This window comes from Dromaius novaehollandiae, chromosome 35 (genome assembly GCF_036370855.1).
Source record: "Dromaius novaehollandiae isolate bDroNov1 chromosome 35, bDroNov1.hap1, whole genome shotgun sequence".
Lineage (NCBI taxonomy): Eukaryota > Metazoa > Chordata > Aves > Casuariiformes > Dromaiidae > Dromaius > Dromaius novaehollandiae.
Genome location: NC_088134.1, coordinates 323,751 through 335,755, shown reverse-complemented (window position 1 = coordinate 335,755; position 12,005 = coordinate 323,751). Strand labels below are relative to the sequence as shown.

General features: G+C 72.8%; 1 protein-coding gene across 2 annotated transcripts in view; it reads left to right on the top strand.

Annotated features, from left to right (window-relative positions):
* The first annotated feature begins 644 nt into the window (after window positions 1–644).
* The window catches only part of PC (pyruvate carboxylase), a 38,393-nt gene continuing 27,032 nt past the window's right edge, over window positions 645–12,005 (top strand). Inside the window, exons 1-9 of one of the 2 annotated variants that reach the window (XM_064503147.1) lie at window positions 645–724; window positions 4,403–4,535; window positions 5,719–5,903; window positions 6,472–6,637; window positions 7,393–7,538; window positions 8,093–8,210; window positions 8,297–8,448; window positions 9,790–9,908; window positions 10,674–10,836. In XM_064503147.1, the coding sequence (XP_064359217.1) occupies window positions 4,403–4,535; window positions 5,719–5,903; window positions 6,472–6,637; window positions 7,393–7,538; window positions 8,093–8,210; window positions 8,297–8,448; window positions 9,790–9,908; window positions 10,674–10,836 (1,182 nt within the window). In that variant the 5' untranslated portion in view covers window positions 645–724. Of the gene's footprint in view, window positions 725–2,225; window positions 2,365–4,402; window positions 4,536–5,718; window positions 5,904–6,471; window positions 6,638–7,392; window positions 7,539–8,092; window positions 8,211–8,296; window positions 8,449–9,789; window positions 9,909–10,673; window positions 10,837–12,005 lie in introns of those variants that run through there. The other variant, XM_064503149.1, reaches the window with a different exon arrangement.

The following is a 12,005-nucleotide window of genomic DNA, read 5'->3' as shown; positions in this document are numbered from 1 at the left end:
GGGGGCGCCCCGTCGCCATGACACCCACTGTTTCCCAGCGCGCGCCGCGGCACCGGCGCGCGTTGCCTGCTGGGAGTTGTAGTCTTCCCCCCCCTCCAGCCTATAGGGTCGGCTCTGGGGGGGGGTCGCGCCGGGTTCTGGTGCCCATAAGGCCCCCATACGGCCCCCTATAGGGAGGGTGGCGCTATAGGGTGAGCCCTAAAGGGGATGGGGTGCAGCGCATTCCGCAGAGGGGATGCTGGGTCCTTACGGGCGCCTGTAGGTCACGGCGGCCCCATAGGGGAAGCGCTATAAGGTGCCCCCGGCGGGGGCCGGAGCGCGGCGGGATGTTGTGGTCACGTGCCCGCCCGCGCGGCCGCATGAATGAGTCACGCGGGCCCGGCTCCCTCATTGGCCATCGGCCCATCGGTGACGCCGCAGCGCCCCGCCCCCTCAGCCGCTGGCGGGCCTGCGGTGTGCGGGGGAGGGGGGAGGCGCCGTGATTGGCACCCGCTTTGACCAATAACAGGGCGAGGCGGGAGGCGACTGGCCAATGAGGCGCGCTCGCCGCCGCCGCCCGCCGCTAGAGGGCGCGGCGGGGGCGGTGAGTCGCGGCGCGGCGGGGCGGGGCCTAGGGGGCTGGGGGCGGGGCGCCGTCTGGCCAATGGGGAGCCGGGGGGCGGGGCCAGCGGGGCAGACCGGGACGCGGGGGGAGGAAGCGGCGGCGGCGGCGGGTGGCGGAGCGGTGAGTGGGGGTGGGGGGCGGACCGGGACCGGGACCGGGACCGGGACCGGGACCGGGAGGCGCCGTCACGTGACGGGGACCGGGACGCGGCGGGGGGACCCCAAAAACTCACCGGGACCCACGTGACCTGAACCGGGACCGGCCCGTATGAACCGGGACTCCCGGTGCGGACCGGAGCCCACGTGACCCGGGCCGGAACACCCCCCCCATATGGGCAGACCCACGTGACCTGCGCCCCTATAGGGACCGGGACCCCCCCCGTAGGACCTAGGGGCCTCCTATAGGGACCGGGACCCCCCTATAGGGGCCGAGACCCCCCCCCGTAGGGCCTAGGGGCCTCCTATAGGGACCGGGACCCCCCTATAGGGGCCGAGACCCCCCCGTAGGGACTAGGAACCCCTATAGGGGCTGGGACCCACCTGCCCGGGCTTGGGACCCTCCATATGGGCCGGGATGGCCGGGACCTGGGCCGGGACCTCCTCCACCTATAGATCATGGACCCCCCCCATACCTCCTGGGACCTCCATATGTGCTGGGATGCCCCCCACATGTATCAGGACCTTCCTATATGTGGTAGCACTCTTCTATATGTACTGCAACATGCTTATATATAGCAGGACCCCCCCATACGTACTGGGACCCCCCATATGTATCCTGCCCCCCCATACGTGCCAGCACCCCTGTGCATTAACCTGGGACCCCCCCCCCATAAACCAGGCTCCACAGCCCCCCAGCTGGGACCCCTATATAGACCAGCCCCCCCCCCAGTGTATACTGGGCCAGGACCCCGATATGAATCCGTCCCCCCCGGGATGGGAGCCCCTATAGAGCCTGCAGGCTCTGCTATAGACCAGGCCCCCCTGCATGTTGGGCCAGGACCCCGTATACGGGCTGAAATCCCCTATAGACAAGAAGCCATGTGCATGAGGGCTCCCCCATGTGCCCTCTGGGGTCTCCTATAGGGCCTGGGGGCCCCTATGTGGGACCGGGAGCCCCTATATGAGCCAGCCCCCATGTGCCCCAGTCCCTGTTATACAGGCTGGGTCTCCCCCGAGAACCCTATAGAGCCTGGGAGCCCCTATATAGGGTTGGGAATCGCTATATGAACAGACCCCCATGTGTCCTAGTTGCCGTTATATGGGCTGGGTCCACCCCTGAGGACTCTATAGGGACATGGAGCCCCTATATGGGACTGGGAGCCCCTATATGAACCGGCCCCCATATACACTAGTCCCTGTTATATGGGCTGGGTCCCCCCTGAGGACCCTATAGGGCCAGGGAGCTCCTATATGGCCCAGGTCCCCCCCTCCCAGCACATCCCAGTGCCCCCAGTTGGGCTCCGCTGCTCCCATCCGTCAGTCCCGCCGCATGGCGCGGGGGGGGGCACGTATGGACCCCATAGGGGCCGGGCGGGGGCGGGGGGTGAAGGGCCGCGGGGCTCCGGACTTCGCCCGCCGCCCGTCAATGATTGACCGGGCCGGGGGGGGCCGGGGCGTGCGAGGAGCGTGCGAGCGGCGTGCGAGAGCCGGGCAGGCACAAGCCTGTCGCTGTCCGCCCGGGCGAGGCGGCGGGGGAGGCACTCGTGCGAGGGGGACGCTTGTGCAAGGGAAGCTCTCGTGCAAGGCAGGCGCTTGTGCAAGGTAGGTGCTCATGCGAGGGAGGCTCTCGTGCAAGGGAAGCGCTCGTGCAAGGCAGGCACTCGTGCAAGGGGGACACTTGTGCAAGGGGGACACTCGTGCAAGGGGGAGCAGCCAGCCGGTGGGTGCACGCGCTCGTGCTCCGTGTGCACACCGTGGGGGGGGTGCGTGTGCACACGGAGCACGCGTGTGCACGCACGAGCCATGCCTGTGCACACACAGGGGGGCCCGGGGCGCCCCCAGGGTCCTAGAGCCCCCCCAGCCGCCAAGCGGGAGCGCCGGGGGATTCTCCGGCGGCTCGTACGGGGTTGGGCGCGGCGGCGCCAGGCCGGGCTCCCTCGGGGCCCCCCCGGGCCGGCGTTTAATCTAATCTCCGCGCCGCCGCTTAGCGCCTGTTAATTAGGGAGGGAGCAGCGAGGGCTAATTCGATTCGGCCCCATCCGGCGGCTCCGCGAGGCCCTTTGTGCCGGCGCCAGCTGAGGCCCTGCCAGCTCGCTGCATGCCCGGGGCCGTGGGCGGCTTTCGGGGCCCCTGGGGGGGGTGGGCACCCCGCTTGGCGCGGCCCCCCCTGCTCCCCCCCGCCAGGCCGTTGCCGGGGCGAGGAGCCGGGCGCAGGCTGGCGCGGACGTGTCCCGCTTCCCAAGGAGGGGGAGGCCTCGCCCGCCCGGCGCCCGCCTGGCGCCCGCCCAGCGCCTCCCGCCTTGGCACCGCGCTCGGCTCCGGAGGGGGATGTGCAGCGCCGTGCACGAGGGGCGCCGCCGGGCGGCTCTTAGGTGCATTACGGTAGCCCCCAAGCCAGTGGAGAGAGGGGGCTATACAGCGCCGTGCACAGGGGTGCTGTGGGGCGCTTTCTTAGGTGCATTATGGCTCTGGTGGTGCGGGGGGGCTCTTAGGTACACTACGGTAGCGGTGGGGGGGCTCTGGGGGTGCCTCGTGGGCACCGTACGGTACTCAGGTGCTTGGGATGTCTCTTAGGTGCATTACGGTAGCAGTGGGGTGCTGTGGGGTGATAGTGGGAGCGTCTCTCAGGCACAGTACGGTATTGGGGTGCAGTGGGGCGTCTCTTAGGGTCACTATGGTACTGGGGGTGCAGTGGGGTGTCTCTTAGGGGCAGTACGGTATTGGGGTGCAGTGGGGCGTCTCTTAGGGTCACTGCGGTATTGGGGGTGCAATGGGGCCTTTCTTAAGGTCACTATGGTATTGGGGGTGCAATGGGGCAGCTCTTAGGGTCACTATGGTACTGGGGGTGCTGTGGGGTGTCTCTTAGGAGCACTACGGTATTGGGGTGCAGTGGGGCGTCTCTTAGGGTCACTATGGTACTGGGGGTGCTGTGGGGTGTCTCTTAGGGGCAGTACGGTATTGGGGTGCAGTGGGGCGTCTCTTAGAGTCAGTATGGTACTGGGGTGCAGTGGGGTGTCTCTTAGGGTCACTACGGTACTGGGGCGCAATGGGGCAGCTCTTAGGCGCAGTACGGTAGCGGGGGGAGGAGGGGATTCTCTGCTGTCTCGTATAGGGGTTGTGCTGCCCCCCCTCCCCCCCCCCGCCACGTTTCGGGGTCAGAGGGCACCGGGGCAAGGGTGAGCGCCCGGACGCCTGGGCCCCTGCTGCGGGGGAGGGGGTGGGGAGGGGATTCTCTGATGTGTCGTATGGGGGTTGGGCTCCCCCCCCCCCCATCAGGTTTCGGGGTCAGAGGGCACCGGGCCAAGGGTGAGCGCCCGGACGCCTGGGCCCTTTCACCTCTGCGCGTGGCGGGAGTGGGCGCCCGGACGCCTGGGCCCCTGCTGCGGGGGGGGGGGGGGATGCTCTGATGTGTCGTATAGGGGTTGGTGGGGGGGGGTCAGAGGGCACCGGGGCAAGGGTGAGCGCCCGGACGCCTGGGCCCCTTTGCCCGGACGCCTGGGCCCGTCCTGCTGGGGGGGGGGGGGGGGATTCTCCGCTGTCTCGTGTAGGGGGTTGTGCTGGGGGGGGGGGGGGGGCTCCGGGCGCGAGGACGCCGGGGCCCCCCCGGGGCGGGGACGGTCTCCTGACCAGCTGTGCCCAGATGTGGCAGCTGTGGCTGCGGCGGGGGGGCCGGGCCCTGGCGGGGGCCGGGGGGCTGCGGGGGCTGCGGCCGCCCCGGGCCGCCCGCGGCGTCGCCTACCGCCCCATCCGCAAGGTCCTGGTGGCCAACCGCGGTGAGTGACCCCCCCCGGGTCCCCCCCGTGACCCCCCCCGCGGGTCCCCACGTCCCCCCCGCGGGTCCCCCTGCGTCCCCCCACTTCCCCCCCGCTGCGTGTCCCCCCCCCCGAGGTGTCCCCCCGACATCCCCCGGGTGTCCCCACATCCCCCCCCCCCGCGTGGCCCCCCACGTCCCCTGGGTGTCCCCCCGTGTCCCCCCCCCCGGGTGGCCCTGTGTCCCCGCATCCTGCATCGGTGGGTGGGCGAGATCGTCCTGGGGGCGTCCCCGTGTCCCCATGTCCCCCCATGTCCCCCCACATCCCTGCATCCCCCCATGTCCCCATGTCCCCATGTCCTTGTGTCCCCCCACGTCCCCACGTCCCCCCTCGCAGGGGAGATCGCCATCCGGGTGTCCCTGTGTCCCCATGTCCCCCCATGTCCCCACGTCCCCACGTGTCCCTCGCGGGGGAGATGGCCATCCGGGTGTCCCCATGTCCCTGTGGGTCCCCTCATGTCCCCCCGGGTCCCCCCACGTCCCCCTACGTCCCCGTGTCCCTTTCCAGGGGAGATCGCCATCCGGGTGTCCCTGTGTCCCCATGTCCCCCCATGTCCCCCCGCGTCCCCCTGCGTCCCCACGTCCCCCCGTGTGTCCCTTTGCAGGGGAGATCGCCATCCGGGTGTCCCTGTCCCCCCGGGTCCCCCCATGTCCCCCCATGTCCCCCCATGTCCCCCCATGTCCCCCCACGTCCCCCCACGTCCCCCCCCGTGTCCCTTTGCAGGGGAGATCGCCATCCGGGTGTCCCTGTCCCCCCGTGTCCCCCCGGGTCCCCCCATGTCCCCCCGTGTCCCCCCACGTCCCCCCGTGTCCCTTTGCAGGGGAGATCGCCATCTGGGTGTCCCTGTGTCCCCCCATGTCCCCCCATGTCCCCCCACGTCCCCCCGTGTCCCTTTGCAGGGGAGATCGCCATCCGGGTGTCCCTGTGTCCCCATGTCCCCCCACGTCCCCCCGTGTCCCCCCACGTCCCCCCGTGTCCCTTTGCAGGGGAGATCGCCATCCGGGTGTCCCCATGTCCCCCCGTGTCCCCCCGTGTCCCCTTCCAGGGGAGATCGCCATCCGGGTGTCCCTGTGTCCCCGGGTCCCCCCATGTCCCCCCATGTCCCCCCGTGTCCCCCCGTGTCCCCCCGTGTGTCCCTTTGCAGGGGAGATCGCCATCCGGGTGTTCCGGGCCTGCACGGAGCTGGGCATCCGCACGGTGGCCGTGTACTCGGAGCAGGACACGGGCCAGATGCACCGGCAGAAAGCGGACGAGGCCTATCTGGTGGGGCGGGGGCTGCCCCCCGTGCAGGCCTACCTGCACGCCCCCGACATCCTGCGCGTGGCCCAGGTGCGCCCGGACGCCTGGGCCCCGGCGGGGGGGACGCCCGGACGCCTGGGCCCCTGTAGGAGGGCAACCGGGGCGCCCGGACGCCTGGGCCCCACGGCGTGGGGAGGAGCGGGGGTGCTCGGACGCCTGGGCCCCTGTGGGAGGGGAAGCGGGGTGCCCGGACGCCTGGGCCCGGGGGTCCCGGGGGTCTCTGGACGCCTGGGCCCACGGCGCGCCGGGATCTCCGGACGCCTGGGCCCGGTGGGTGCTGAGGGTCACCCGGACGCCTGGGCCCACGGCGTGCTGGGGTCTCCGGACGCCTGGGCCCGGTGGGTGCTGAGGGTCACCCGGACGCCTGGGCCCACAGCGTGCTGGGGTCTCCCGGACGCCTGGGCCCGGTGGGTGCTGAGGGTCACCCGGACACCTGGGCCCACGGCGCACTGGGGTCTCCGGACGCCTGGGCCCAGTGGGTGCTGAGGGTCACCCGGACGCCTGGGCCCACAGCGTGCTGGGGTCTCCTGGACGCCTGGGCCCGGTGGGTGCTGAGGGTCACCCGGACGCCAGGGCCCACGGCCGCTTTTCCCGGCAGGAGAACGGGGTGGACGCCATCCACCCGGGCTACGGGTTCCTGTCGGAGCGGGCCGAGTTCGCGGAGGCCTGTGCCCAGGCCGGGCTGCGCTTCGTGGGGCCGTCGCCCCGCGTCGTGCGCCAGATGGGCGACAAGGTGGAGGCCCGGCGGCTGGCCCAGCGCGCCGGTGAGGGGGCCGGGGGGCCGGGGGAGGTTATGGGGGGGTTCTGGGGTGGAAATGGGGGGTTATGGGGGTTATGGGGCGGGATGGGGGGTTCTGGGGGTTCTGGGGCGGGACGGGGGGGTTATGGGGTGGGAATGGGGTGGAAATGGGGGGTTCTGGGGCGGGGTGGGGGGGTTATGGGGGGTTATGGGGTGGAAATGGGGGGTTATGGGGGTTCTGGGGCGGGACGGGGGGGTTATGGGGGGTTATGGGGTGGAAATGGGGGGTTCTGGGGGTTCTGGGGCGGGACGGGGGGGTCTAGGGGGGTTCTGGGGCGGGACAGGGGGGTTATGGGGGGGTTATGGGGTGGGACGGGGGGGTTATGGGGTGGGAATGGGGTGGAAATGGGGGGTTATGGGGGTTATGGGGCGGGATGGGGGGTTCTGGGGCGGGACGGGGGGGTTCTGGGGGGTTCTGGGGCGGGATGGGGGGTTATGGGGCAGCTTATGGGGGTTATGGGGTGGGAATGGGTGGTTACAGAGGGTTATGGGGTGGGAATGGGGAGTGTGGGGAGTTATGGGGTGGTTATGGGGCAGGTTATGGGAGTTATGGGGCAGGAATGGGGATTATGGGGGGTTATGGGGCAGGAATGGGGATTATGGGGTGGGAATGGGGAATATGGGGGGTTCTGGGGTGGGAATGGGGGTCCTGGGGGGCTGTGGGGGGCCGTGGGTCCGGCGGGGGCCGCGGGCTGACCCCCCCTTCCCCCCCCCGCCCAGGGGTGCCGGTGGTGCCGGGGACGGAGGCGCCGGTGGCGGCGCTGGCTGAGGCCGAGGCCTTCGCGCTCGACGCCGGCTTCCCCGTCATCCTCAAGGCCGCCCACGGCGGCGGCGGCCGCGGCATGCGCGTCGTCCGCTCCCCCGAGGTACGCGGCACCCCCCCCGCGGGCCCAGGCGTCCGGGACCCCCCACCCCCCTCCCCGGCCCCCCAGGGCCCCAGCGGGTGGGATCCCCCCCACCCCATGGGGCCCCGGCGTCCGGGGGGGGGGCTCTGGGCCCTGGGAGATGAAGGGGCCCAGGCGTCCGGGTGAGGGGCCCAGGCGTCCGGGTGGCTCCAACCCTGGGAGATGAGGGGCCCAGGCGTCCGGGTGAGGGGCCCAGGCGTCCAGGGGGCCCAGGTGTCCAGGTGAAGGCCCTGGGTGACTCCACACCCCAGGGAGGCCGGGAGGGGGTGGGACCCAGGCATCTGGGGGGCCCAGGCATCCGGGTGAGGGGCCCAGGCGTCCGGGGGGCCCAGGCGTCTGGGTGAAGGCCCCAGGTGGCTCCACGCCCCGGGGAGGCCAGGAGGGGGTGGGGCCCAGGCGTCCGGGCGAGGGGCCCAGGCATCCGGGGGGCCCAGGCGTCTGGGCGAGGGGCCCAGGCGTCCGGGGGGCCCAGGCGTCCGGGCGAGGGGCCCAGGCGTCCGGGCGCCCCCCCGCAGGAGCTGGAGGAGAGCTTCACGCGGGCGTCCTCGGAGGCGCTGGCAGCCTTCGGCGACGGCTCCCTCTTCGTGGAGAAGTTCCTGGAGCGCCCGCGCCACATCGAGGTCCAGATCCTGGGTAGGGCCGGGAGCTGGGGGGGGGGGGGCCCGGACGCCTGGGCCCCGCGTGGCGCTGACGCCCCCCCCCCCGCCCCCCCGCCGCAGGGGACCACCACGGCAACGTGATCCACCTCTACGAGCGCGACTGCTCCATTCAGCGGCGGCACCAGAAGGTGGTGGAGATCGCGCCCGCCGCCCGCCTCGACCCCCAGCTCCGCGCCCGCCTGGCCGCCGACGCCGTCCGCCTCGCCCACGAGGTCTGTGGGGCCCCGGCGTCCGGGGGGAGGCCCCAACCTGTCCCGGGGGCCCAGGCGTCCGGGAGGAGGCCCCAACCTGTCCCGGGGGCCCAGGTGTCCAGGGGAGGCCCCAAGCCCGTCCCTGGGGGCCCAGGCGTCCGGGAGGAGGTCCCAAACCTGTCCCTGGGGGCCCAGGCGTCCGGGGGAGGCACCAAGCCTGTCCCTAGGGGCCCAGGCGTCCGGGAGGAGGCCCCAACCTGTCCCGGGGGCCCAGGCGTCCGAGAGGAGGCCCCAACCTGTCCCGGGGGCCCAGGTGTCCGGGGGAGGCCCCAAGCCCGTCCCTGGGGGCCCAGGCGTCCGGGAGGAGGCCCCAACCTGTCCCGGGGGCCCAGGCGTCCGGGAGGAGGCCCCAAGCCCGTCCCTAGGGGCCCAGGCGTCCGGGGGAGGCCCCAACCTGTCCCAGGGGCCCAGGCGTCCGGGAGGAGGCCCCAAACCCGTCCCTGGGGGCCCAGGCATCCGGGGGAGGCCCCAAGCCCGTCCCTGGGGGCCCAGGTGTCCGGGGGAGGCCCCAAGCCCGTCCCTAGGGGCCCAGGTGTCCAGGGGAGGCCCCAAGCCCGTCCCTGGGGGCCCAGGCGTCCGGGTGGCGGCCCCAAACCTGTCCCTGGTGGCCCAGGCGTCCGGGGGAGGCCCCAAGCCCGTCCCTAGGGGCCCCGGCGTCCGGGGAGCCATCACCCTCCCCGGGGGACCCAGGCGTCCGAGGGCTGTGGGGGCAGCGGGACCCAGGCGTCCAGGGTGGCGGGGCCCAGGCGTCCGGGGACAGTGGGACCCAGGTGTTTGGGGCACTGAAGTGTCCAGGGGTGGCAGGGCCCAGGTGTCCGGGGCGGCAGGACCCGGGTGTCCAGGGTGGCGGGGCCCAGGCGTCCGGGGCGGCAGGACCCGGGTGTCCAGGGTGGCGGGGCCCAGGTGTCCGGGGCGGCAGGACCCGGGTGTCCAGGGTGGCGGGGCCCAGGTGTCCGGGGCGGCAGGACCCGGGTGTCCAGGGTGGCGGGGCCCAGGTGTCCGGGGCGGCAGGACCCGGGTGTCCAGGGTGGCGGGGCCCAGGCGTCCGGGATTGGCAGGGCCCAGGCGTCCGGGCTGGCAGGACCCGGGTGTCCAGGGTGGCGGGGCCCAGGTGTCCGGGGCGGCAGGACCCGGGTGTCCAGGGTGGCGGGGCCCAGGCGTCCGGGGCGGCAGGACCCGGGTGTCCAGGGCAGCAGGGCCCAGGCGTCCGGGCTGGCAGGACCTGGGTGTCCAGGGTGGCGGGGCCCAGGCGTCCGGGCGGCGGGGCCCAGGCGTCCGGGCTGAGGCGCGGCGGCGGCGCAGGTGGGCTACGAGAACGCCGGCACCGTGGAGTTCCTGGTGGACCAGGGCGGCTGCTACTACTTCATCGAGGTGAACTCGCGGCTGCAGGTGGAGCACACGGTCACCGAGGAGATCACCGGGTGAGCCCGGACGCCGGGGCCCCTTGGGCGGGGTGGGGGGGGGAGCCCGGACGCCGGGGCCCCTGGGGTTGGGGGAGGGGGGCACCCAGCTGCTGGGGTCCCTGGGGGGGTGCCCGGGCGCCTGGGACCTTGGGTGGGGGGGACGGGGGCACCCGGATGCCTGGGTCCCCTGGGGGGGGGTCAGGGTGCCCTGGACACCTGGGTCTCCGGTGGGTGGGGGGTCCCCGGACGCCTGGGCCCCAGGAGCAGGGTGGAGGGTCTCCCGGACGCCTGGGCCCTGGGGGGGTCTCCCGGACGCCTGGGCCCCGGGGGCAGGGTGGGGGGTTTCCCGGATGCCTGGGCCCCTGCGGGGTCTCCCGGACGCCTGGGCCCCGGGGGCAGGGTGGGGGGTCTCCCGGACGCCTGGGCCCTGTGGGGGGGTCTCCTGGACGCCTGGGCCCCGGGGGCAGGTTGGGGGGTTCCCCGGACGCCTGGGCCCCGCGGGGTCTCCCGGACGCCTGGGCCCCGGGGGCAGGGTGGGGGGTCTCCTGGACGCCTGGGCCCTGGGGGGGTCTCCCGGATGCCTGGGCCCTGTGGGGGGGTCTCCCGGACGCCTGGGCCCCGGGGGCAGGGTGGGGGGTCTCCCGAACGCCTGGGCCCTGGGGGGGTCTCCCGGACGCCTGGGCCCTGTGGGGGGGTCTCCCGGACGCCTGGGCCCCAGGGGCAGGGTGGAGGGTCTCCCGGACGCCTGGGCCCCCCGGGGGGGCGCTGACCCCCCCCGCGCAGGGTGGACCTGGTGCAGGCGCAGCTGCGCGTGGCCGAGGGCCGCAGCCTGCCGGAGCTGGGGCTGGCGCAGGCGGCGGTGCGGGTGCACGGCTGCGCCATCCAGTGCCGCGTCACCACCGAGGACCCGGCCCGCGGCTTCCAGCCCGACACCGGCCGCATCGAGGTGACGACCCCCCCCCCCCCGCCCTGGCCCCAACGCCCCTATGGGGTCCATACGGCCCGGCCCCGAGGCCCCGGGCACCCTATGGGGTCCATACGGCCCGGCCTTGAGACCCCGAGCACCCATATAGGGTTCATATGGCCCAGTCCCAATGCCCTGGGCACCCTACGGGGTCCATACGACCCGGCCCCAAGGCCCTGGGCTCCCTATAGAGTCCATATTGCCCAGCCTTGAGACCCTGGGCACCCTATGGGGTCCATATTGCCCAGCCTTGAGACCCTGGGTACCCTATGGGGTCCATACGACCTGGTCTCGGTGCCCTGGGTACCCTATGGGGTCCATACTGTCCAGCTCCGAGGTCCTGGGCACGCTATGGGGTCCATACGGCCCAGCCCCAATGCCCTGGGGTGCCCTATGGGGTCTATACGGCCTGGCCCTGGTGCCCTGGGCACCCTATGGGGTCCATACGGTCCAGTCCCAATGGCCTGGGCACCCTATGGAGGATCTATATTGCCCAGCAGGTACCCTATGGGGTCCATACGGCCCAGCCTTGAGACCCTGGGCACCCATATGGGGTCCATATTGCCCAGCCCCGATGCCTCAGGTGCCCTATGGGGTCCATACGGCCCAGACCCGATGCCCTGGGTACCCTATGGGGTCCATACGGCCCGGCCTTGAGACCCCGGGCACCCTACAGAGTCGGTATGGCCTGGCCCCAGTGCCCTGGGCACCCCCCTGTCCCCATGCGTGGTGGCAGCGCGGTGACATCGCGGTGGCATTGCGGTGACACTGCTGTCCCCATTGCGCAGGTGTTCTGCAGCGGGGAGGGCACGGGCATCCCTGTGTCCCCGTGTCTCCATGTCCCCCTGTCCCCGTGTCCCTCCGTGTCCCCATGTCCGTGTCCCCGTGCATGGTGGCAGCATGGTGGCAGCATGGTGACATCGCGGTGACCTCGCGGTGACAGCGGTGTCCCCGTTGCGCAGGTGTTCCGCAGCGGGGAGGGCATGGGCATCCGGCTGTGTCCCCGTGTCTCCATGTCCCCCTGTCCCCGTGTCCCTCCGTGTCCCCATGTCCGTGTCCCCGTGCATGGTGGCAGCATGGTGGCAGTGTGGTGGCATCGCGGTGACCTCGCGGTGACACTGCTGTCCCCATTGCGCAGGTGTTCCGCAGCG